The sequence below is a fragment of the Dasypus novemcinctus genome, chromosome 21 (genome assembly GCF_030445035.2).
Source record: "Dasypus novemcinctus isolate mDasNov1 chromosome 21, mDasNov1.1.hap2, whole genome shotgun sequence".
Taxonomy (NCBI): Eukaryota; Metazoa; Chordata; class Mammalia; order Cingulata; family Dasypodidae; genus Dasypus; species Dasypus novemcinctus.
In genome coordinates, this window is record NC_080693.1 from 69,589,541 (window position 1) to 69,616,609 (window position 27,069).

General features: G+C 39.5%; 1 protein-coding gene across 2 annotated transcripts in view; it reads right to left on the bottom strand.

Annotated features, from left to right (window-relative positions):
* The window catches only part of SMURF2 (SMAD specific E3 ubiquitin protein ligase 2), a 185,607-nt gene that overhangs the window by 85,215 nt on the left and 73,323 nt on the right, over positions 1 to 27,069 (bottom strand). For both annotated transcript variants that reach the window (XM_004454071.5, XM_071210754.1), the window contains exon 2: positions 4,100 to 4,138. In XM_004454071.5, the coding sequence (XP_004454128.2) occupies positions 4,100 to 4,138 (39 nt within the window). The remainder of the gene's footprint in view (positions 1 to 4,099; positions 4,139 to 27,069) is intronic.

The following is a 27,069-nucleotide window of genomic DNA, read 5'->3' on the forward strand; positions in this document are numbered from 1 at the left end:
GTAAAAAAAAAACTATCAAATTTTCTGAGGTTGATGAAACTTCTAATGGTGAAGATAAAGTAAAGTAATTCTGTATTTTTTTTTTCTCAATTCTCCCCATCATTTGAGTCATAAAATAGCTAAAGTTCAAGGACTTCCTTACTACACAAATGGCCTTGAACTACAAATAACAGTGAAAGAAAAGTTTCAACTCACAAGAATGGGACTATTACCTCCAAGTGAATTACTTTCCAGAGAAAATAACATTTTATTTTTCATGGAGGGAGGGAATTCAACTACCCCCAACCCCATGTTCTGAATGTCTTCAATTTGGCCCCTATATAACATCTTAACACAAACTTACTCACTAATCTTTTATTTAAATGTTGAATAACAGAAAGAGAAAAACAATGCCACAAATAAAAATATTCTTTGGAAAAAACAACCCATAGATAAAGGAAAGTTGGACATATGTGATAAAGTTAATGTAAGTTAATTGTGGGTGTTAGGAGAGTTCATTGTAAAATTCTCATGTTGATATATGTTTGAAAATTTTTATGCTGAAATCTTGGGAAATTATGTAACTTTTTTTGGATACCTTTTTATTTTGATATAATTTCAAACTTAAAAAAAGTTACGAGAATGGTACAAGGAATACAGTTCACCCATTTCCTTTTCCTGTGTCTCTGCATTTTTTTTTTCTCTAAACTACGAGAAAGGAAAGTACGTTGGAGACGTTCCCTTTACTACTAAATGAAAGTAACTTATTTGTAAAAGCCAACAGGTTGGGGAAAAGTTCCAAAATAAAAGGTTAAAACCTTTCTCAGCAATGATAGTACCCTGGACTAAACACCTCACAAAACAAATTACTCTCACATAACTTCACATAACAAATTACTCCATAAAAGACAGCACTTAGCCAAATGTACACTATGGACGAGGTTGTTGGTAATAGTCTGATGATACTATCTCCTAATCTGTAACAAATATTTCACCACAGTGTGCTGTTTTGGTGAAGAGGTATTGTACAGGAATTCTACACATGTGCATGATTGTTTTTTAAGTTCACAAACCCTGTAATAAAAATATATTTTTAAAAAATAATAGGGTGGGTTGGGGGGGAATATACTACAGTTATAGTAATATACTGACAATGCTCTTACATAGTTTATAACAAATGTTTCACAACAATGCAAGGTGTTGGTGGTAGGGTGATGCATGCAACCCCTGTATGATGTTATGCATGTTTATTTTGTAAGTTCACAACTCACTTATTGTTTATGTATGTTCATGTTTGAATGATATACTTCAATACAATTTTTAAAAGTAAAAAAAAAAAAAGAAAGACAGCACATAGCCATAGATTTTTCTTGTACTTAAAAAAAAAATCTATCTCAATGCTCCATAGCTATGTCTCATGTTGTCAAAAGTTCCCTTCTGCCTTGGCTTTACTGTTTTTCCCTTTCCAGAGCCATCACATGTTTCTTCCAATCCTGAGTTTTAAAGATGATCACAAGTTTTCCTTAGTTTTCTTATCCTTGAAGCAAATGCACTGCCTATACAGTGAAAAGGGAAAAGATTTTCTTCCCTTCTTTTTTCACCTAAAATTAAGGAAAGATAAAGAGAACCATAGGCTCCTAGAAGTTTACAAAGAAAAGTAAGATTCCTCTAGATTTTGTAGGAAAACTGAGGCAAGAATATCTGGATATTTTATTGAATAAGCTGTGTCTTTGTCTTGGGGATCTGAGGAACGAAAGGAATTTAGAAAGGAATGCTAGGAGACAAAATTGAAGATTCTATCTTTAAAGCCAGTGCTGGAGCTAGAAGAAGAGCAGACGTCTTCAAGGGAATAGAAGCAGTTTTAAGAGTATGTTTTCTTCACTTCCTTCTCTCTTCTCCTTGTCATCTGCCTATCCAATCCTATTGCTATGTTCTATCCTACCAGGACGAACTCTACCTCAAGATCAACCAGGAGGAAGGTAAAAAGAGTAGGACTTGATTACTAGGGCAAGAGAAAGAGAGGCAGTAGATAGTCCAGCAACAACTGCTAGAGATAACATTAATTAGTGGCAGCAGGGAGAAACCGTTCTGGGGCCACTGTGACATACAGGAGGGCGGGGACACAGTACATAAACTGAGGACTGCTTATAACTTTTTTTTTAAAGGAAGTACCCAGAATTGAACCTGGGACCTCTTACATGGAAGCAGGTACTCAAACCACTGAGCAACATCCGCTCCCAACTTTCTTCTTAATTATCTTCCAAATTAACCTAATTGCGTTCCCATAGATTATGTTATTTACAAACTTTAATTCAGGTTCTACTCTAGAAAACTGGAGGTAATAAAATTTCAAATGGAATTAATTATGGTTTTAAAATCTATCAATAACTTTATTTCTTTTAATCAAACCCCTGAAAATTATCTAAGGTTATCTTTTCTTTTTTGTTTTTCTCCCCCACCCCCCCGCCCCCAGTTGTCTGCTGTGTCCATTCGCTGTGTGTTCTTCTCTGGGAATCTGTGTCTCTTTCTGTTGTGTCATCTTGCTGTGTCAGCTCTCCGTGTGCTCGCGGTGCCATTCCTGGGCAGGCTGCACTTTTTTCGCACTGGGCATCTCTCCTTACAGGGTGCACTCCTTGCGCATGGGGCTCCCCTACGCGGGCGACACCCTTGCATGGTATGGCATTCCTTGGCACAGCAGCACTGCATGTGGGTCAGCTCACCACACACGTCAGGAAGCCTTGGGTTTGAATCTTGGACCTCCCATGTGGTAGGCAGATGCCCTATCCATTGGGCCAAATCCACTTCCCTAATGTCATCTTAAATTAGACAGCACACTAGTCAGTTCTTCACTGGCTGGTGTGGATTTCAATTTAAAAACCAATGAATCGGGAAGTGGATGTGACTTAAGCGATTGGGCTCCTGTCTACCATATAAGAGGTCTAGGGTTTGATTCCCAGGGCCTCCTACTGAAGGTGAGCTGGCCTGTACCGCAAGCTGGCCCACATGGGAGTGCTGGCCTGTGCAGGAGTGCCAGCCCGCACAGGAGTGCTGGCCTGTGCAGGATGACACAACAAAAAGAGACACAGAGGAGAGACAATAAGAGACGCAGCAGACCAGGGAGCTGAGATGGTGCAAGAGAGTAAACACCTCTCTCCCACTCCAGAAGGTGCCAGGATCAGTTCCCAATGCTGCCTAAAGAGAAGACAAGCAGACAAAGAACACACAGTGAATGAACACAGAGAACAGTGCAAAACCATGGGGTGGGGAGGGAGATACATAAATCTTAAAAAAAAAACAAAATTAATGAATCTTCTCTATTTCTAATTTCAAATATTTTACATTTAAATTTTTATGTCTTAGTTTTTTTATTGAAAATTATTACAATTTTTTCTCAATAACTTAAAGCTATTAATATCATATTAAAGTACGATATTACAGAGTAAAGAGCTTTTTTTGTTGTTTTTTGTTTTTAGGACGTATCAGGGATTGAACCCAGGACCTCATTCATAGGAAGCAGGTGCTCATCCACTGAACTACACTTGCTCCCCAACAGTAAAGGTTTTAAACACTGATGAGGTACTTCCCAATCCTCCTGCAAAACTTTAAAAAAATTCTCAACAGACTGGCAAACTGGCTGCAAATACGGGAACCAAATTTGGAGTCAAAAGAGCATCTACAATCAAACATGGCAGAGATTTCTTTCTTACATTTTGGAAATTCCAAGCAGATTCAATGACTTCTCTACCTTCCAAGGACTCCTGAATGTATGGGTAAAATTTTCCATAGTTTTTCTTTAAGTATTTAAAAATAAGCTTAAGCCTTTTATAGAAATCCAGTAGTATTCACACTCTCAATATATATTTACACATATCTACTTATAGACCCATGCATACACACACATCACATGAATATGTGGGAGAGGTGGATAAAAGGAAGGGGCTAAGGCTAAAGAACACAAAATCCTCTAAAATAAGTGTTAAGCCAAATGGATTTGAACCTAACCATTCAAAAAATAGCCTTTTTCTGAATAGAGAAATCTCCAACAAAACAATTCTGAAAATGTTATCCAAAAATTCTAAACAGAATATATAAGATTTATATTTAAAGTTAATTTACTTACGGAAAAAATCCTTTTTCACCAAGTTTTTTGCACAGAGTACTGTAAAGAAAACAAAAAATACATGGGAAATGTTAAAATGTTAAGACTGCATTGTCAAAAGCTTCATTTCAAAACAATGAAACAGCAGTGAATAATTAAACACTACAGCAAGATATGAAATATGATCACAAACTTTCATTAAATACTAGCACATAAAAAACAGCTGAACTATTTGTTTGCAACTTTAACAACAATCACCAGTAACAGCTGAGGGCTGTTTGTAAGTCTTACACTCTGAAAAGGACCCAAGTCCTCTCTTCTATCAATATCTACTCTCAGAGCAGCTCAATAGCAATGGTAAAAAGGAGGAAATACTTAAGTTCAGGTTGTTTTATCTATTTTAAGGATGAATAATTTTATATTAAAGAGGAACACAAGATAAATTAAAGCTTTCCTGATATAGATAAGACATTTTAAAAATAACTCTTATTTAATCTCCATTTAAATTCCACAGAAACATTAGAGGAGAGATAAACTATCTTCCCCTAAATTATAATTCAATGACAAGATAGAACTACTATATTTTTAAATAACTACAAGTTAATATACTAAAGTTTAATATACCAAATCCACTTTCTAGATTATCTTGCACTGAATTACAATTTATAAAGTGATAACTGTACAACTTTGTGAATATACTAAAAACCACAGAATTGACACTTTAAAGGGGTGAATTTTACAGTATGTGAATTATATGTCAATAAAATTATTTACAAAGTCATAAACTTTAACTTCTTTAATTAAATCTTGATACAAGTGAAGGGGGAAATCCAATTTTCATATACTTTTTGTAATTGTGGCTTCACAGCCACAATTTTAAAAACATAAAAACTAGGGCCAAAACTAAGAATAAAAAACACAAACTTGATGTCAAAGAACTCTTCCCCAAACTAACGCTATCATAAAATGTAATACAATACCCAAGATCAAGGAAGCAGATTTGGCCCAAGAGATAGGGCATCTGCCTACTACATGGGAGGTCCAAGGTTCAAACCCAGGGCCTCCTGACCCGTGTGGAGCTGGCCCATGCGCAGTGCTGATGCGTGCAAGGAGTGCTGTGCCACGCAGGGGTATCCCTCACGTAAGGGAGTCCCCTGCGCAAAGAGAGCCGCTCAGCACGAAATAAAATGCAGCCTGTCCAAAAATGGCACAGCACACACAGAGAGCTGATACAACAAGATGACACAACAAAAAGAAACAGATTCCCGGTGCCGCTGATAAGGATAGAAGTGGTCACAGAAGAACACAGAGCGAATGAACAGAGAGAGCAGACAACGAGGGGTTGGTGGGAGGGGAGAGAGAAGTAAATAAATAAATCTTTTTTAAAAATAAGTAAATAAACTCCAACTTCTTGCCACCAAACCTACAAACACACTATTTTCATGCTCATTCTTTTTTCCTTCCTTCCAATTACAGTCCACTCTCCTGTTTAAGACTATCCTTCCACCTGTGTTCTGAGCCACATACCCAAACTACCACTTTTCTCGGAGACCTAGAGAGCCATCCCACATATCCTCTCTTATCTCCTCTAAGAACCAGCTCATCAGCACTTAAACATACTCAAGTGTCTTCTATGCCTCCCTCCAGCAACCATTTTACATTCTCTCCTTCAAAAGAAAATCTCTTCAAGGAACTGTTACATTTTCCGATTCTACTTCTTTACATCTCCCACTTAATGCTTCAATTCACAGCAGTTTGGCTTCCTCCCTCACCATCGCTTCTCCAAATCCTGGGAGTGTTGTGGATTGGATTGTGTCCCCCAGAAGCACATATTCAAGTCCCAACCCACCCCCATCCTGTAAGGACGAACTCATCTGTAAATGGAATCTTTGAAGATCATAAGATGAGGCAAAACTGAATCAGAGAAGGCCTTAATCCAAAGTTACTATAATCCTTAAAAGCAACGAAAATTTAGACACGGTATAGGAGAGAGGAAGACAGAGAATGAGACAGATCACCAAATGACAGAGGACTGCTGACAAGCCATCACCTAAGTACCTTAGACTTTTGAGAAAGCCAATACCTTGATTTTGGACTTCTAGCCTCCAACTGTAAAACTATAAATTCCCATTGTTTAAGCCAACCAGCCTGTGGTACTTTGATTTAGCAGTACTGGCAAACTACGAGAAAGTTGATAGTTCAACAGACTGAAAAAGCTACTCCCCTCTCCCCTCCAAGAAAACAGCTTTGAAGAGCCACTTTTCCATATATTCTCTGGTTTTTACCATTAACTCTGTTTCTGATGATACATATATCTGTAAATTCAACCCTTAACCTCTCTCCTGAACTCCAGAACAATACAAACTCAATGTGCCCCCAAACTAAAAGCATTTTCCTTCTTCCCCAAACCTGTTCCTCTTCCAGTTTCCTTTCTTTCAATTCATTGCCATGCTCTCCACGCTACTGCCCCAGTCAGAAACCTCCATGGCAACCTTGACTCTTCCACCTCCCCACCTCGTGTCAATTACAATTCTAATCAATTCTGTCTCTATTTCCTTCATCTGTCCAATACTCTCTATTACCAATGCTACTCCATCAGTCCAGGTCACTATTACTAATGTCTAGGTAATTCCAAGAGCCTCCCAAATCAGGGCTGCCTAGGGCCTCACCTCCCTTCTCCCCCTTGATAGTTCTCCACAAAGGACGCAAAGCAATTTCTCTAAAATTCTAAGTCCTTTGATCCATTTCCCCTCCTCCCATTCTTAAAACATTCCAAAGGTCTTATAACCTAAAGTTCACCCTGGCTTGTCAAGCCCTTCAAGTCCTGGCTCCTGCTTACATCTCTGACCTCATCTCCCATTACCACCTCTTCCTTTCAAGCCCCAAAAGTCAAAGATGCAGCCATAGTGAACTTTCACTCTCTCAAATGTACTCCATCTCTCACCTACATCCTTCACATGCCATTCCCTCTGGCAAATATTCTTCCAGGCTTCTTCACCTGGCTAACCCCTACTCTTCTTTTAGGTCCCGAAGGGAAAGAAGCCTTTGAGAACAACAGTTTCTCTCAACACTCCCTCTATTTATATTTTCAGAGATTCCCATGTTTTCATTATCATAGCCACACACACACACACACATATATATATATATAATATATATTTTTTTTTTTTCTTCCTGGAAGGAGTTTTAGTGAGAAGGGCCCGCCCCGGCCCGACAGCGTCCTGGAAGTCCACGAATGACGGACAGCTTGGGGTGGGGGCTCGGGCGGGGCAGAGTGGAGGCAGCAGGGCCCAGGTGCCCGCGTGCCTGAGCCGCGTGAGGGGTCGATGGGGCTCACTGAGGGGCTTCTTTCCAGGGGACGCCTGTGCAGCCACCTCCTGCCCATCATGGTGGCCTTAGCCCCTCGTCTCTGCAGCACAGACCATAGCCACTTATATTTTATCTTGTTTTTTATTTTAGAATGTTCCCTATATGACCTTGGATCATGTCTGCCTTGTTTCTTTGTATCCCCAGCAGCAAGCACAAACCTCCCTGGAACATGACAGGCATTCAATAAATATCTGTTGAATGAATGAAACAGACTCCAAAATAATCTAAAATAATTTCATTCAAAAGGGGGCTTTTTACAGTGTACTAAATCATGATTTAGACTTAAAATAGTTTAATCATTTCCTTTTATTTAAACCATTCTCCTCAGATCATAGTTGACAATCTGCATACACATTATGTAATTTTATATTTATAAAAGGAAATGAGCTAATTTTTTTGTAATAGAAACTTTAGGAAGTAGAATCAATAATCAATTAATTGTAGGGAAGTGGATTTGGCTCAACAGATAGAGCATTCATCTACCATACGGGAGGTCCAGGGTTCAAACCCAGGGCCTCCTGACTCATGTGATGAACTGGTCCATGTGCAGTGCTGCCGAGCGCAAGGAGTGCCCTGCCACGCAGGGGTATCCCCCACGTAGGGGAGCCCCATGCGCAAGGAGTGCGCCCTGCAAGGAGAGCTGCCCCATGCGAAAAAAAGCACAGCCTGCCCAGGAGTGGCGCCGCACACACAGAGAGCTGACGCAACAAAAAGAGACCAGATTCCCAGTGCCACTGACAAGAATGCAAGCAGACACAGAAGAACACACAGAGAATGGACAGAGAGAGCAGACAAGGGGGCGGGGGGGGGGGGGGAGAGAAGGGGAGAGAAATAAATCTTTAAAAAATCAATTGTAGGGTGGGAGAGACGTGGCAGTGTAAGGGATGTTTCATTTTTGTTTTTCAAATATTTATTGAGAGAAATAAAAATAACATTGAGAAATTCTGGGGCTATGTTAAAAGAAGGGAATAGCAAGAGAGAAAACTCATAAGGTAGGTGAGGCCTGAACAAAAGCTAAGGAGTATATACTTTCCCCCAGACAGCTAACGATATTACAATATCAATGTTTAGTAAGCTTTTTATTAACGTAATATGTACAGAAAAGTGCAGAAAATTTAACTATACAGTTCAGTGAATTTTCACTAATTTTTATATTTAAAAAAGCATTTTAATGGCCTCCAGATATTTAGCTGTCATGTGTCAATTTTGATTAATGGTAACTACAAATATAATATCAATATAGTACTATAACTAGAGAATCTACTAGGGACAGTGTCTCAAACTACCTGTTCTTTATACTAGATTAATTTTACTGAACCACTCTAGATGCTCTGAAATGAGGAGAATCAAAGTAAGCTAAGGTCAGCCATATTGCTATGTTGATAATTCCGCCCTTGTATTTCACATGTATTCAGATGTGACCACCTTGAGATACTTACTGAGAAAGTAATCCTTTGTACATTATGCACTCTTTCATTCAGTAATATCTCCTAAGTACCCATTCTGTGCCAAGTGTTATGAAGGATTCTGCAGATACAAAGATAAGTCCTTTGCGCTTAGAGCTCACAGGTCAGGTTTAATTTTAAAACTATGTCATAAATGCCTTTTTGCTGTTGTTTTCTCAAGAAATGTTTTTAAATTTCACAAAAATCTTTTCGCATATTTGAGGTAGCAACTGGCAAAAACCATTTGCAGAAGTCAATATTTTTCTGCTTAGAGAAGAGTTATCTACATGCAACACACCATGTAATAATATCAGAGTAAATCCCAGCTGTAGAAAAAGAATGCTATGCTGTGCTTACTGAGTTGTAAGTATAATGAATGGCTGTCTGTGATTAATGTGAATAAAGCTCCCAAATGCTAAGTATCTTCTTGCCAAAAATTCCCCTTCCTCCTCCAGACTGGGGTTGCATTCCAATTACATTGCTGATTGGAATGAAACTGCTTAAAAGAATGCGGCAGGAAAAAAGAAAAAAAAAACAAAACTCAGACATCCCATCTTCTTTCATCCCACAAAACGAAAATTTTATATTACTGTTCCTGAGGTTCAAAAGTTGTGTAGACTATTTTTGAACTCAGATTTCTCTGAATTTTCTTTGAAAATATAGTATCATTGTAAAATAAAACTGAAGTTCAGGATAACATTCCTATACAAATTCCTACAAGTTGGCCTAGTACCTTAAAATGTCTACTAATATGCATGATTTCTGGTTGTCAGTATATTATAGCAACTTAGATCTTTCTGTTCCAAGAAACATCTACCTTAACTCCTAAGTGTGAAAGGAACATGAAATTGAAGTTCTATAGAAAACTTACTTTTAAAAATTATATTGGGGAAGCAGACTTGGCCTAATGGATAGGGCGTCCGCCTACCACATGGAAGGTCCGCGGTTCAAACCCTGGGCCTCCTTGCCCCGTGTAAAGCTGGCCTATACGCAGTGCTAATGCGCACAAGGAGTGCCGTGCTATGCAGGGTGTCCCCCACGTAGGGGAGCCCCACGTGCAAGGAGTGAGCCCCGCAAGGAGTGCGCCCCATAAGGAGAGATGCCCAGCAGGAAAGAAAGTGCAACCTGGCCAAGAATGGCGCCACACACTCAGAGAGCTGACACAGCAAGATGACGCAACAAAAAGAAACACAGATTCCCGGTGCCACCGATAAGGATAGAAGCAGTCACAGAAGAACATGCAGTGAATGGACACAGAGAGCAGAGAAACGGGGGGCGGGGAGGAAAGGAGAGAAATAAATTTAAAAATCTTAAAAAAAAAAGTTATTTTAAAAAATAAAATAAAATATTGTATACAAGTTTTACTACTGTTGCTAGAAACAGGAGCATTACACAAAGACTCATGTTCAAGAGTGTTATTATAAAATGCTGCAATAAGCATAATAATGAAACAGTTAAGGAAATGATGGCAAATAGCATGATATTACATGGCCATTAAAAATTATGAAAACATGTTTAGCGATATGAAGATAATTCTTCAATATGCACTTAATAAAACATAATTTTAGTAAGAAACATAAAATGATTAGATAATATATATTGTACATTTACTATGTACAAGTGTACAATAATCACCCTGTGAAGTATAGTATTATCTATATTTTGGAGATAAGGAAAGTGAGGTTCTGTTATAAAGACTTGCCAAAGATCACACTGTAAGTAGGACAGTTGAATTCCAACACAAGGAGTCTAATTCCAAGAACCACCATACTAAAACACTCTTAGGTTAGCTCTACCTCTCTGAAGGACCTTCATCTCGTTAAAGCAATCATCATAATAAGGGTTCACGAAATGGTTAACTGAAATATAGTGTAGAGAATGGCTTTCTCCTAAAGATTAATAATTTACTTCGTTCAATAGACATAGCAGTTTACCCCTACAATCATAGTTGACCTGCTTTCAACTAAGCATCTTGCCATAGCACCTTTTAATCAAGGAACTTTAGGCAATTCTTTTTGTGCATGTTCCAAAACAAATTGGGCTTCTATGTTTCACTTAATGGATTTAGTGCCTAACAAGTTTAATAAAGTATGTTGGATAATGCAATAAAAGATACAGGTCCTTAGCACTCTTCCTGGAGAAATAAGAATTAGTCTTCAACTGCCTTTTGAGAGAATCCAATGAGACTAGACTGGGGTTCAACCCTGGAGGAAATATGCATTGTCACACCAAAGATAAGCTTTTGCAAATTCACATCTCACCTAGGTTTCCAATTCTTAGCGGCAATGCCAGTTTGCTTTCATTAACTGAAATTATATAGGAGATACTAGTAGTCTAAACTAAATTGCACTCAAAATACTCAAGGTCAAGCCAATGAGGTTCTGTTATAGAGTTTTTCCCTCAGTCTGAAGGAAAAAATGTTCAGGGCTTCTACACACTAAAGAAAAAATATTGGCTTTGAGCAGGGTTCATTCAGTCTGGTGCCAAACTTTCAATAAAATTAAAATTCATACAACCTGAATTTTATTCACAGAGGATATTCTAATAGAGTAATCCTTCACTTTGCTCTATTCAAATGTCTTTAAAAATATCCTGCTTTTCAAACAGCTATGTTACTAGATTAAAACAATGTTAAAATTAAAAATACATATAAATTGTGGTTTCTGCTCAATGAAGAGAGTGGAATGAGATGCTTCAGGGCTTTGTCCCCCTAAAGAAGCTTTGGAAAACCAGCAAGAACTAGCAGAAACATCTCTTTCATAGCTCCAGAAAACAGTTAAGGACTGCAGGAAGAGGGCTAGCACCAAATGAAGCAACAGCTACTTAGAAGTAGTAAGATTTTATGGCACCACAGAGCCAACCTGTCTTCCAATGCAGAACCCTGGTGCCAAGGGCAGGGTGGGGGTGAGTAGGGAGCAGAGTAACCCTTGTGCACATACTGGAAGCATGTATGCCTGGCTCAATTGTCCTGTCATCCCATAACTTGCCCTGTGTGTAGAAGGTGGCACACCAAGAGCACTCCCCTACAGAGTGGGAAAGATGTCAAATTGTACTGCCTGGAATAATGGATTGATGGCTGTAGGACATACAGTAAAGTGCCCAAGAGCAAGAGGAAACGGTTTCCTAAGGAAGAGGGGACATTTATCTGTGTAAACAGGGGAATTGCTAGGACCAATGTGCATGTCCAAGACAAGACATATATGCAGAAAGGATCAGGGAGTTTCCTACACTTTGAGCTGCAGCTATTCTCTAAACTCATGGATAAGCCCTGAAGAAGTGCACTTCCACATCAATGTACAAAGAATGGGAGAGGCATCCCCCCGACTTCCTTTACCCTCCCCTCCCCCTCCCCTAGCTAACTTTTTGTTAGCTCCTGGAATTCAAAGAAACCTCTGTCATAACACTAGCTGGATACAAGCTTTAGGAAGAGATACCTCGGAGTATAAATTCCAGCAATAGCACATTAAAATATCAAAATGCCCGGGAATCAGCAAATAATTACAAAACATAAAAAAGAAGCAGAAAATCATCAATGAGGTGGACCAAACCTGGGACATCCAGACAAAGACTTAAAAAAAAAAAAAAGTCCTAAGTATGCTCAGAGGTTTACAGAAAACACAGACAAAGAACTAAAGGAGGCAGCGGACTTGGTTCAGTGGTTAGGGCATCCGCCTACCACATGGGAGGTCCGTGGTTCAAACTCTGGGCCTCCTTGACCCGTGTGGAGATGGCCCATGCACGATGCTATTGCACACAAGGAGTGTTGTGCCACACAGGAGTGTCCCCCTCATAGGGGAGCCCCACACACAAGGAGTATTCCCCATAAGGAGAGCTGCCTAGCGCGAAAGAAAGTGCAGCCTGACCAGGAATGGTGCCGCACACATGGAGAGCTGACACAACAAGATGACACAACAAAAAAAGAAAGACAGATTCCCGTGCCACTGACAACAACAGAAGCGGACAAAGAAGACACAGCAAACAGACACAGAGAACAGAGAACCGGGGTGGGGAGGAAGGGAAGAGAAATAAATAAATAAATAAATCTTTAAAAAAAAAAAAAAAGAACTAAAGGAAGTCAGGAAAATAGATTAAAAAAACAAGACTGTCAAGACAGGGATGGAAATCATGAAAAAGGAACCAAACAGAGCTGAAGACCATAGTAACAGAAATTAAAAATTCCCTGGAGGGGTTAAATAGCAGGTTGAAGCTGGCAGAAGGAAGAATCAATTAACTTGAAGATAAGACAATTGAAATCATCCAGTCTGAGGAGCAGAATGAAGAAAAAAATGAAGGAAAGTGAACAGGCTGAGGAGCCTGTGGGATACGACTGTTGCTGTACTTCCTCTAGGTTCTTGGCTATGTTACATAAAAGAATTAAAGAACATGTCTGTTTAGTTAGGCCAGTAGCTTATTAAGGAAATGAGAGAAGAGAAGAGAAATGGGAGAAAATAACAGATTATGGGTCCCAGGTACACTTGTGGGCTGGTCCAGGCAGAAAAGCTGGTCTGGGCAGAAAAAGGAGAAAAAAAGAGTGATTTCGCTTCTGTGCTCACTGTTACACCATTAATTATTCCTCCTACTTGCTAATGTTCGAGGGAGGAGTCCTAGTTGTTTGCTGTTTTGATTATGCCACCCATCAATTGAGGGAGGGGGTTGGGGATGATTAGGCCCCTTGAGAATATCCAGGGCTTTTCCTTGATCCCAGATGAAATCCTGTCTGTTCTAAATGAAGAATTCTCACGGGGTTCTTCCAGCAGCCTTCTGGTGTGGGTCTATATTAGTCAGCCAAGGGGTGCTGATGAAAAATCCCAGAAATCTGTTGGCTTTTACAAAGGGTATTTATTTGGGGAAGAAGCGTACAGTTACCAGGCCATAAAGCATAAATTACTTCCCCCACCAGTCTATTGCAACATGTTGGCGCAAGATGGCTGCCAACATTCAGCTTTCTTCTCCTCTTAAGGCTCTGTGATCCCAGTTTCTTCCAATATCAGCTGTAGGCTGAGATAAGTATCACCGCTCTCCCAGGGCTTATTTCTCTCCACAAGATCAGGCTCTCGAGGCTTTGTCTCTCTCCCCAGGGCTTGATTCTCTGAAGCCTCAGCTGCTCTGCTCTCTCCTGTGTTTTTTCTTCTCAGGCTCCAGCTCAATAACTCCAACCTCCTTTTTCTGCAGTGCAGTTGGCTACTGATGTGGCTCAATCTAAGCCTTAATCATTATTCAATCAAGTAAAAGTAAAATCTTTGAATCCAATATAATCTAACATGCCCAGAGGAGCAGACTAGTTCACAGACATAATCCAATATCTATTTTTGGAATTTAAAAACAATATCAAACTGCTACAGGGTCTTTCCCTCAGGGGTTCCAAGTGGAATTCAGTGGCCACATGTTTCACAGTCATGTTTTTCTGCCAGTTCCCAGATTGATCTTTTCATTCCATAAACTAGCTGCCTTACCATCAAGCATACCAATATATGCAGTATGTGAGAATCTCAGGAGACAAAAGATAAGAGAATATTTAAAGAAATAGTGGCTGAAAACTTCCCAAATTTAATCAAAGACATGAATATACATCCTGTTTGTTGCTCAACAAACTCTAAACAGGATGAACCTAAATAGACCCACACCATGCCACATTATACTTAAACTGTCAAATGCCAAATTTAAAGGGGGAATTCTGAAAGCCACGAGAGAGAGAGAGAGAGAGAGAGAGAGAGAGAGAGAGAGAGAGACAGAGAGAGAGAGAGAGAGAAGCAACATTTCATGTACAAGGAGCCTCAATAAGACTAAATGCTGATTTCTCATCAGAAACCATGGAGGCAAGGAAGTGGTATAATGCCATATTTAAAGTGCTTTCCAATAAAGAATTATATATCAGTAAAACTTAAAAAAAAAAAAATGGAGTGTTTAAGACATTCTCAGATAAGCAAAAGCTGATCAGCCCACAAGAGTTGCTAAAGAGATTTCTGCAGGTTGAAAGAAAAGATCATTAGACAACAGAATGAAGCATCAAAAAAAATAAAGATCTCTGTTAAGGGTAATGACATGAGCAAATTTTTCTAAATGCCAGCACTACTGTATTTCTGGTTTGTAACTCCACTTTTTACTTCCTACAAGATCTAAAAGGCAAATGCACAGTATGTAACTCTACTTTTTACTTCCTACAGGATCTAAAAGGCAAATGCAACTGAGAAATCAGTTGTTTTGACTCATAATGTATAAACATGCAATTTGTAACAAAGGTAGGAGAACAGAACTGTATAGGAACATAACTTCAATGGTATACAAAACGAATTTGCCATCTAAGCAAACAAGAATATTACAGATTTTGGATATTACATTTAAGCCAAAAATAACAGAGAAAATGTAAGCTCACAAAGACAGAAATTAGAGTACAGATTGCTGGAGGCAGGGGAGGGCAGGGGCAATGAGGAGTTAATGCACAAAGAGCTTTGGGTTTGGGGAGATGGGAAAGTTTTAATAATGAAAGGTGGTGAGGATACCACAACAGAGTAAATGAGTAATCCCACTGAAAGATTCGCTTGGAAGATTTGGGGTGTTAAGATTCATATTGTATATACATTCCCAGAATTTAAAAAAAGAATGAGCAACTAAAGAGACAAAAACAGTTAAATGCAATATGTAATTTGGACAGGATCTAATAATGGAGGAGAAAAGACCCAAAGTCTAATAGTCAAAATCTGATGATGCAAGCATCAGATGATGGAGGTATATTTTTTAAATGTAACATTTTAAAAAATAGAGGGGGGAAAAAAAAAAAAAATATATATATATATATATAGGGAAGCAGATGTGGCTCAATTGATAGAGTATCCACCTACCATATGGGAGGTCCAGGGTTTGGTACCTAGGGCCTCCTGACCTGTGTGGTGAGCTGGCCCACATGCAGTGCTGCCGCGCATAAGGAGTGCCATGCCACAGAGGGGTATCCACATGTAGGGGAGCCCCACAGGCAAGGAGTGTGTCCCACAAGGAGAGCCACCCTGCACAAGAAAAGCACAGCCCACCCAGGAGTGGCACCACACACATGGAGAGCTGACACAGCAAGATGACACAATAAAGAGAGACAGAGATTCCCAGTGGTGCCTGACAAGAATGCAAGTGGACACAGAGAGTAGACAATGGGGGGAGGGTGGAAGGGGAAAGAGATAAAAAAATAAACCTTAAAAAAAAAATATATATATATATATGGAAGTGGATGTGGTTCAAGTGATTGAACTTCTGTCTACTATAAGGGAGGACCTGGGTTTGATCCCTGGGACCTCCTGGTGGAAAAAAAAAAAAAAAGGGTGCCCACATGGCAAGCTAAGTGCCCATGCCAGTGCCTGCACAAGTGAATCACTTAGCAAGATGATGACACAACAAAAGAGAGACAGAGAGGAGAGTCAAGGCAAGACGCAACAGAAACCAGGAACTAAAGTGGTGCGAATGACAGGGAACCTCTCTCCACATCAGAGGTCCCCAGGATCGAATCCTGGTGAATCCTAGAGGAGAAAAACGAGAAGACAAAAAGAGATATAGATACAGATCACACAGCAAATGGACGTGGACAGCAAAAAACAGCAGGGTAGGGTGGAAGGGGAAGGGGAGGCAGAGAGAAAAAATATATATGTAAGATTCAGCTAAAACCAGAGGCAAATTCAACACGAGATAAACATAAAGCATGTAGTCCACATATCTGGCACATAGCAAATTCTCTATGCAAGTTACTATTTTGAGAAACTATCTGAAAGCATTTTAGCTATATATCTTAAAACAGCATTCCCATGAAATCTTTTCTCCAAATGAGGATGAAAATACCTAAAAGTACTGTTCTTCATTCATAAAGACAGTAAATTGGCTATAATGTTCTTAAGTGCTGTCTGCAACTATCCTGTCACTGTTGGAGACTGAGCTACGGCCTCCTCTACCAGATATCTTAATTCAAATAGAAACTACTTCATAACTGATGGCTGCTTAAGAGTGGTAGTACATCTAAATATAACCACATATCAATAATTTACTTTTTTCATGAGAACACCCAAAGAGAAGGAAACTTTATTGTAAAGTTCAAGTATACACTTGCAATGAAGCCATAGGATTCACGTAACTTTCTGGCCAGTCCTGAGTTTCTCTCCTCTGCCTTCTTTTTCTAGGTATGCGCATATAGACAGTTCCATAATCCGATACCTGTTGTTACCTCGTATTAACTTGTGACACTGAACAATACTTAATATCTCTGTGCCTCAGGTTCCTCAACTGTAAAAATGATAGTCAAAAGCCACCTCACAGTATCATTTTTTTAATTCATTTTTTAAAGATTTTATTTATTTATTCCCCTGTCTCTCATTGTTTGTGGTCACTATCTGCTCTATGTCCATTTGCTGTGTGCTCTCTGTGTCTGCTCGTCTTCTCTTTAGGAGTGACAGGGAACCAAACCCAGTACGTTCCACGTGGGAGAGAGGCACCAAAGCCACCTCAGCTCCCTGGTTTGTTGTGTCTCTCGTTGCCTTTCCTCTTCATCTCCTTGTTGCATCATCTTGCTGCACCAGCACACCACGCCTGCTTGCCTTTTCTAGGAGGTACCAGGAACCAAACCTGGAACCTCCCATGTGGTAGGTGGGAACCCAAACGCTTGAGCCACATCCACTTCCCAGCATCATTTTAAGGATTAAACAAATTGGAACCAAACCAAACAGTACCTGGAATACATCAAGTACTTAATAAATATTATTCTTATTAATTCCTTCTATTCCACAAAATTTCTAACAAAATTAATCCATTAGATTTCAAGCACATTAAAAAAGGAGGGTGCAGACGTGGCTCAAGCAGTTGAGTGCCTGCTTTCTACATGGGAAGGTCCCAGGTTCAGTTCCTGGTGCCTCCTAAAAACAAAAAAAACAAAAAGCAAACAAATGAAAATAGCAAATTAGGGGAAGCTATGTGGTTCAGATGTTAAACACCAGCTTCCCATATATGAGATCCTGGGTTCAATCCCCAGCCCTGGTATCTTAAAAAAAAAAAAGAAAGAAAACCATTGTGGCTCAGTGGTTAAGTACCAGCTTCCCACATACAATGTCCCCCAGGTTTAATCCCCCGCCCCCAGGACTTAAAAAAAAAAAATCTTCATACAAACTGGCTTATGCACCACAGCAACCTTCCAGGAAATGTTTATCCAGCCTCACCAATTCTCCCAAGCTCCAGGTCCACATTTCCAGTGCCTACTAGACATCCATCTGGATACCTCACTAGCACTTTAAACTAAACTTACTCAAAAGGGAATTCAAAGTTAGTATATCTAGGTATTTGGAAAGGGGGTATATTGTAGTTCTCTGTATTGGTTTTGTATTATTTTTGCAAGTGTCCTATAAATTTGTAATGGCTTCAAAATTAGAAGTTAATTTAAAAAAAGATGGTAAGTGAATTTGGCTCAACTGATAGAGCGTCTGCCTACTATATGGGAGATCCAGGGTTCAAACCCAGGGCCTCCTGACCTGTATGGTGAGCTGGCCCACGTGCAGTGCTGCCATGCACAAGGAGTGCCGTGCCATGCAGGGGTGTCCCCCATGTAGGGGAGCCCCACACGCAAGGAGTGCACCCTGCATGGAGAGCTGCCCCACTTGAAAAAAAGCTCAGCCTGCCCAGGAGTGGTGCCGCACACATGGAGCGCTGACGTAGCAAGATGACACAACAAAAAGAGACACAGATTCCCGGTGCCACTGACAAGGATGCAGGTGGACACAGAAGAACACACAGCAGACAACGGGGGGGGTGGGGGGGAATAAATAAAAAATAAATCTTTAAAAAAAAAGATCAGTGGAAGGAGGGAGCAAGAATAGGTAAATAAGAACGTTTAAGGCAAGTGAAACTATTCTGTATGATATGGTAATGATGGATATATGACAGTATGCTTTTGTTAAAATCCATACAACTATACAATACAAAGACTGAATCTTATATAATAAAAGCTACATTAGGTTAGTTAATAATGTATCAATACTGGTTTATTAATTATAACATGTACCACATTAATCTAAGATGCTAGTAATAGGAGAAACTGGGGTGATATATGGGAATCCTCTGTACTATCTGCTCAATTTTTCTGTAAATGTGAAACTGCTCTAAAAATAAAATCTATAAGAAATACAAAGTTGAAATTATCAGCTTCCCTAATAAAAGAGCTGTTCTTCCTTTGGATCTCCTAATACCTGTTAATTGCACCACGTTCCCAATCACCCAGAATGCAAATGTCTTTCTTATCTCTCGCTCTCTTCATAACCACCCCCAAACTAAATCAGTTGGCAGATTATATCAGGTACCACATAACTTTCTGCCTGTTTCCATTTCCAGGGTTCACATTTAAATAACATATCTGGAATATCTTATAATTTGACAAAAAAAAATTTCTACACAGAGTACATCACTTGATCTTTCCAATCTGGTCAGTTATGTTCTAATATTCACAGAAAAGGAAAGTACACCTTAGAGTTTAAGTGGCACCCCAACTTGTCATATGTGTAAATAGGTTCAGGCATTTTGAGTTCAAGCTCCATCATCTTTTTTAACAGAGAAACCTCACTCAAAAACTGTCAATGATTCCAAGCCTTCTCTCTTACTAATCCCTAAATTGACAACTTTATCATCCTTGTTCCCCCAAGTAAGCCCAGGACTTTTCTGTCTTTTTCTGTGCTTTATTCATGATATTACTCTCAAGTGCTAATCCAACCACTCACCCTCAAAATCTTACCCATTTATCAAGCTTCACCTGTACATGAACAGTTTTTATTCTCCTCCTTGTCCAGAATCTGATTTTTTTTTTAATTAGAGAAGTTGTAGGTTTATAGAAAAACAGAATCTGATTTTTTATTTCTCCCTTCCTGCAAACCTCTAACACTTTGTCTCTAACTTGTTTTGTATGTCCCTTCTCACTTTGTATTAAAATTATTCATGTGGGAAGCAGATGTGGCTCAGGTGACTGGGCTCCCACCTACCACAAGGGAGGTCACTGGTTTAGATCCCAGTGCCTCCTGGAGAGGGCAGCAAGCTGGCAAGGTGGGTGGGCAAGGCAGTCTGACACAGCGGGAGTAATGAGAAGAAAAGGCGTAAAGAGACCCACAAAGCAGGGAGCAGAGGTTCCTGATGCCTCCTAAAAAAGACAGCGAGCTGAAGCGGCAGGCAGGAACAGCAAGCTGACACAAGAGGCCCGAGGAGGAAAAACATGATGAGAGACACAACGGGATAGGGAGTGGAGATTGCTCAAGTGATTTGGTGCCTCCCTCCCAAACCAGAGGTCCCAGGTTCAGTCCTGGTGTCTCCTAAAGAAACAAGGAAGATGAACAGTCACAGCAAGTGAAAAACAACAAGGGTGTGGGGAGAAATAAATAAATAAAATGAATCTTAAAAAAAAAAAATTATTCATGTGGTGTTCTACCCTTCCCTCTGACCTTAAACTGTAAATTTCTTGCAAAGGTTTTGAATTATTTTTCTATCTCTTATTATATAATAATATCTTTTTTTGTTTTTGTTTTTGTTTTATTGTTTTATTTTTTTTATTGACTTTGTAATAATATTACATTAAAAATATATATGTGAGGTCCCATTCAACCCCACCCCCCCACCCCTCCTCTCCCCCCCCAACAACACTCGTTCCTATCATCAATGACACATCCATTGGATTTGGTAAGTACATCTTTGGGCACCTCTGCACCTCATAGACAATGGTTCACATCATGGCCCATACTCTCCTCCATTCCATCCAGTGGGCCCTGTGAGGATTTACAATGTCCGGTGATTACCTCTGAAGCACCATCCAGGGCAGCTCCATGTCCCAAAGACGCCTCCACCTCTCATCTCTTCCTGCCTTTCCCCATACCCATCGTCCACCATGTCCACTTTTCCCAATCCAATGCCACCTCTTCTATGTGGACATTGGATTGGTTGTGTCCATTGCACCTCTATGTCAAGAGGAGGCTCAGATTCCACATGGATGCTGGATGCAATCCTCCCATTTTCAGTTGTAATCACTCTAGGCTCCATGGTGTGGTGGTTGTCCTTCTTCAACTCCATCTTAGCTGAGTGTGGTAAGTCCAATAGATCAGATTGTAGGTGCTGGAGTCTGTTGAGGCTCAGGACCTGGCTATCACATTGTCAGTCCAGAGATTCAAATCCCCTAAATATATCTTAAACCCCAACATTAACTGCACCTCCAGCACATTAGCATGAAAGTCTTATGAAGGGAGATCCCATCTGAGTCCAGATTCATCACACATAAACACCATTTCCAAAGAGGGGCCATCTGCCCTGGTAGTTAACCCCATCGGCCATGACCATAACTCCCATGGGTCTCTTTAGCCCTCAAAGGAACCAATATCTGGGGGTTGTATCTGCTTTATCTGTCTCTCTGACTCTGCTCAGTTGTGCATGAGGGCAATCCTTCTGCCAGCCTCCAGACTCTCTTTTTTAGAAACTCGTAGCCATATAAACTCATTTCTCCTTTCCATTTCCCCCTTACTTTAGGTCAAACAGCATTTTAAAGTCATGGTATTTTATGTAGACATGGATATTCTGCTGATCCGCATTGAACCTTCCGTATAATATCTTAAATATAATATGCACTCAAATACTTGCTCAATCAATGAAAATCACAACTGAGGAAGTATAAGGAGGAGAAAATGAAAAGCTAAAAGAAATAAAGCATAACTCACTCTTTGCTACCCTTAACCTAGTAAATCTTTTTGTTCAAACCGGTTTTGCTGCCTCAACTTTAAGTACTTTTCTCAGGTTCTTCCCTTAGAAAATTCTCCACAGCTTCTCTAATTCCCACCCATTCCTTAAGTCACACTCTCTACTAGACTTCCCTTCCTAATACCAGAACTCACTGAGCCTTCTCTCATACACAATAGAAAGGTATATTGTCCTATCATGTATCTAATTATATTTAGCCATGTTTCTATAACCACAATGTAAACAACAATAAGCTTCCAGGTCTTTTGCATTCTTGAAGGCGCTAAACAATTACCATTCAAATCATTATAGAGCACAGTGCCCAAGATCTTTAGTATCCCAAACAGCTCCATTTGTAAGCAATCAAGGTGGTAGAATGAGTACAAATAGGAAAGACACCTGCAAAACTATAAAAAGCACTAATTTATAATAAGAAAATATTTCTATATAACTCCCAATTTTAAAAATATTTCCTGGGTTACTAGAAAATTTACCAAATTTAATAAACTTAATTTTAGAACAGTTTTAGATTTAAAGAATCATTGCAAAGATAGTACAGAGAGTTCACAACCAGTTAATCCAATTAACATCTTACTTTAGTATGATATACTTGACACAGTTAATGAACCAAAACTGATACATTATTAACTATACTCCATGTTTTGCTCAGGATTTCCTTAGTTTTTACTAAATGTCCTTTATCTATTCCAAGATTCTACCCAGGATACCAGTGGTCATGTCTCCTTAGGCTCCACTTGGTTGTGACAGTTTCTCAGATATCCTTTGTTATTCATGACCTTGACAGTTTTGAGAAGTACTAATCAGGTATTTTATAAATGTCCCTTAACTAGGATTTGTCTGATGTTCTCTTGATTACAATGGGGTTATGGGTTTTAGGGAGGAAAACCACAGAGGTAAATTCCCATTCTCACCACATACTATTAAGGTAAAGTGTCATTTCCATCACATCAGCAAGCCCTAATTTAAGGATTAGGAATTTGAGGGGGTTAGTATCGACATAAATTATTTGGAAATCGTCGGTTCAGAGTTTTATCTATCTTCTGCTTATTTATCCAGCCACTTATTTATATCAGTGTGGATTTATGAGTGTTTTTTTATACTTTGAGTTATAATACAATAGTACTTTATTTTGTTGCTCAAATTGTTCCAGCTTTGGTCATTGGGAGTTTTCAGTTGGAACTCCTGATCCTTTGACATAGCCCCATCACTGGGGTGGGAGAGACACTTCCTTACTTCCAGGCACCAGAAAAGCTCTAAGTTCATGTTGTATGTTCCTAGTTCCAGGCCAAAAATTAGTCATTTCTCCAAGGAGCTCTGGGAATTACCAAATTTGAATACCATAAAGACACATTTAAATTTAAACAGTTGAGCCAATTAACTCTTAAGCTCTTAAAGCTTTCCCCTATAAATTCCAGTCTGCCAAGAATGAAATTTTGATTTCCAATGCATCTTTAGAGCCTAGAAAAAAAAGTGCATAAAACAGGGATTCAGTAGCTACTCAATTAATAAATATCATGGACTTAGAATTTCTGAGACTTCACAAGAGGGTTCCAGATAGAATCACAACATAATTTGCCATTCCAATGGAATATACCTAGACATCTCATATGTGGACTTCTAACAACTATCAACTATGACTACTTCCCTCCATTGTTTTATAGTAACCAAAAAGCTTCCTTCTTTCCGTTGATCCTCTCTCTTATTTCAAGTCAAAAGTTCGTGTCCTCCAGAAAAATTTTCAGTACAAAGGCCTATTTTCTAGACACACACTTCTTATCTGTACATGGTTTGATTATAATTTGAAGGCATATTTCCAGAGCCCATCCAAATACATGCAAAAATAAGTCAAGATTGCACTGGGGTGATTCTACTTAAATTTTTATCTACAACATATTTACAATACCCACTTAAAAACTTCAATGGCTTTTGTTTTGTTTTGTTTTGTTTTGTTTTACTAGAGAAAGTTACTGTAAGGGAAGAGGGAAAAAAATACAATGAACAGCTCCCCATCAACTAACTAAAAGGCAAGTCAGGTTATCCTACGGATAAAGCCCTAGTTTAAATTTAAGACAATATTAAAAATGTGGTATTATAATGCCTCAATAAAATATAAGTCTATAGCAACAGCATAAACCATAGAGGATAAATGACCAGTGTTAGTCAAATTTGTAGTATATGATCCTAACCGACCAGCCACAACTGAAAGGATGACGAGCAGCTATCAGATACAGCATGAGTCAATCAAATCCTCTATCCTGGGAAACCCGCATTGGGAATCACAGGCACTATAGAGAAGCAAGCAGAAGCACTTAGAAATAGGAGTGAGCCAGTGAGTCATTGGCAGTAGATGCCTCAGTTTCTGAAGGCTTTTCAGATTCTGGGTCTTGGCTTTCCTAAAGCCAGGCTGGGGGAGCAGATGTGGCTCAAGCAGTTGAACACCCATCTCCCACATGGGAGGTCCAGGGTTTGGACCCCAGTGCCTCCTAAAAACAAAAACAAACAGCGAGCAAACAAATGAAAAACCAACTCAGGGGAGCTGATGTGGCTCAGTGGTTGAGTGCCAGCTTCTCACATACGAGATCCTAGGCTCATTCCTCATCCCCAGTACCATAAAAAAGCCAGGCTTGGGAAGCGGACTTGGCCCAATGGATAGGGTGTCCGTCTACCACAGGAGAGGTCCACGGTTCAAACCCCGGGCCTCCTTGACCATGTGGAGCTGGCCCACGGGTAGTGCTGATGCTCGCAAGGAGTGCCATGCCATGCAGGGGTGTCCCCCACGTAGGGGAGCCCCATGCCAAGGAGTGCTCCCCGTAAGGAGAGCCACCCAGGATGAAACAAAGTGCAGCCTGCCCAAGAATGGCGCCGCACACCGGAGAGCTGACACAGCAAGATGATGCAACAAAAAGAAACACAGATTCCCATGCCACTGACAACAACAGAAACGGACAAAGAACAACACGCAGCAAATGGACACGGAGAACAGACCACTGGGGTGGGGGAGGAAGGGGAGAGAAACAAATTTTAAAATCTTAAAAAAAAAAAAAAGCAGCCAGGTTGCAATTTTCCTGTGGGGTGCCAAGTGAGGTTCTGCTGTATCCTCTCAGTAATTTCTCCTTTTGCTTAAATTAGTCTGAGTGGGGGGGTTTCTTGCTACTTGCAGCAAAAAAAAAGTCTTAAGACAAAGGTAATCCACAATGCTTACCAAAGCACTGCATAGACCAAAAAGCATACTTAACCAAATGTGGAAATATGTTAAACCCAAAAATCATTAACATTTTATAAGTCAAAATGTTTTCAAGTGTTTGTTCTCATTTTTTAAAATAAACTATTTCAACTTCAAAAAATAAAATAACAGAGAAAAGGCAACTTAAATTATGGAAGCATTACTTTTTAAAAATTCTGGACAGAATTTTTAAGTAAATTATCTTATTTAATCTTAAAACAAACTCCACTGTTTCTCCAGTGTTCAGAAAAATAAATAAAAGAGCACAGGCTGGTTAAATGACAAAAACAAAGTCTTCATGTTAATGAAGAAAATGAAGGAAAAAAATACTTGATCATATTCATTGCGTAAAACTAAATCCCATATTTTTTTTTACCTTTAGCATTGATATAGTACTTTCATTGCCTTTCTACAAAAATATTACAATATTACTGCTAACTATAGTCGATGTTACATTAATTGTATTTTTCTCATGTGTCACCGTATATATATATATATTGACTAAAAGTGGCAAGAAGTCATACCACTTAAAAGTTAATTTCACATGATTTGCAGCATGCCGCGTGCTTTCTTGGGGAAAAAAAAAGAACTTTGCCCCAGTTCACACTATAAATTAATTTACAAATATAGAATTGTGTTAGAAACAATATTTATAGAAGTCCATACAATTTCACATACAAAAATATGCACAGGGGAAAAAAAAATTTTTTTAACACAACGTGGGGGTAGGTAATCCCTTTGGCTTTCTTTCTGTATGATAATGCTGATATAATTTATACCTCAGTAAAGCTGTTTTATAATACGCCTTTTTTTTCTTTCTACCTGGTTGCATCATCATTTTTTTTTCAGTGTGTCATTTTGCTAAGCGGGGGCCAGCGTCTCTACATGCATGCAAGTCTGGGATGGCTTTTTTCTTTCTTTTTTTTTTTTAACCAGGAGGTCCCCGGGATCAAACCCAGGTCCTCAATATGTTAAATGGAAGCTCAATTTCTTGAGCCACAGCCACTTCCCTATAATATGTCTTTTCATATTTCAAAATGAAAAAGAAGCTTTTCAGTAATGCTGTCTCAGAAAACAACACATGTGGAAGGTTTTTTTTTAGTTTTTTCTGCTTTTTCTTAAAAAATTAAAAGCCAGTAATATTCATACCAAAGACCTGAAAGCATGACACAAAGGCAATTCAAAAACATTGCCTTCAGGGAAGCGGATTTGGCCCAACGGATAGAGCATCCACCTACCACATGGGAAGTCCAAGGTTCAAACCCAGGGCCTGCTGACCCGTGTGGTGAAGCGGCCCACACACAGAGCTGATGCGCACAAGGAGTGCCCTGCCATACAGGGTGTCCCTGCATAGGGGAGCCCCATGCACAAGGAGTGCACCCAATAAGGAAAGCCGCCCCACGCGAAAAAATTGCAGCCTGCCCAAGGAGTGGGGGCGCACACATGGAGAGCTGACACAGCAAGATGACGCAACAAAAAAGAGACACAGATTCCAGGTGCCACTGATAAGAATGCAAGCAACCCAGAAGAACACACAGCAAATGGACACAGAAAGCAGACAACTACTCAGGGAGGGCAGGGGGAAAGGGTAGAGAAATAAATAAAGTAAAATAAATCTTTCAAAAAAAACAAAAAAACATTTCCTTCTGGGAGCAGATGTGACTCAGTGGCTGAGTGCGGGCTTCCCACATATCAAGTCCCAGGTTCAATTCCCGCCCTGGAACCTCAAAACAAACAAACAAACAAACATTGTCTTCACCTTAATGCAATACTGTTCTAATACATTCAACAGCTATCCTCATTCTAATGAACAGGTTTTGAATAACTTCCTTCATTCAACAAACAATGGCTATTTGTTCACCACGCACTGGGCATTGCTGGATACTGCAAGGGTAATCATAAAAGTCATCAAATGGAGATATTTCTGAGCATTGAGAGTGCTAAAAATATATTTATATACTTATATATATATATTTGTGACTGAAAATAGTTTTATTAAAAAACTAAAAATTCCATCCAAAAACTATTTTCAACAAAATTCTAATAAAACTTGATTAAAAACTGAAAAATCCAGGACTTGTGCAAAGAAGACAGAACACCAGGCTGTCATCAACCAGAACAATGGTCACTCTAGACTTGGGAATAAGGCAGCAGGAATAAGACAACAAGGCAGTATCCACCATCGCTGCTCAGGGAAACATCTCAAATAGTTT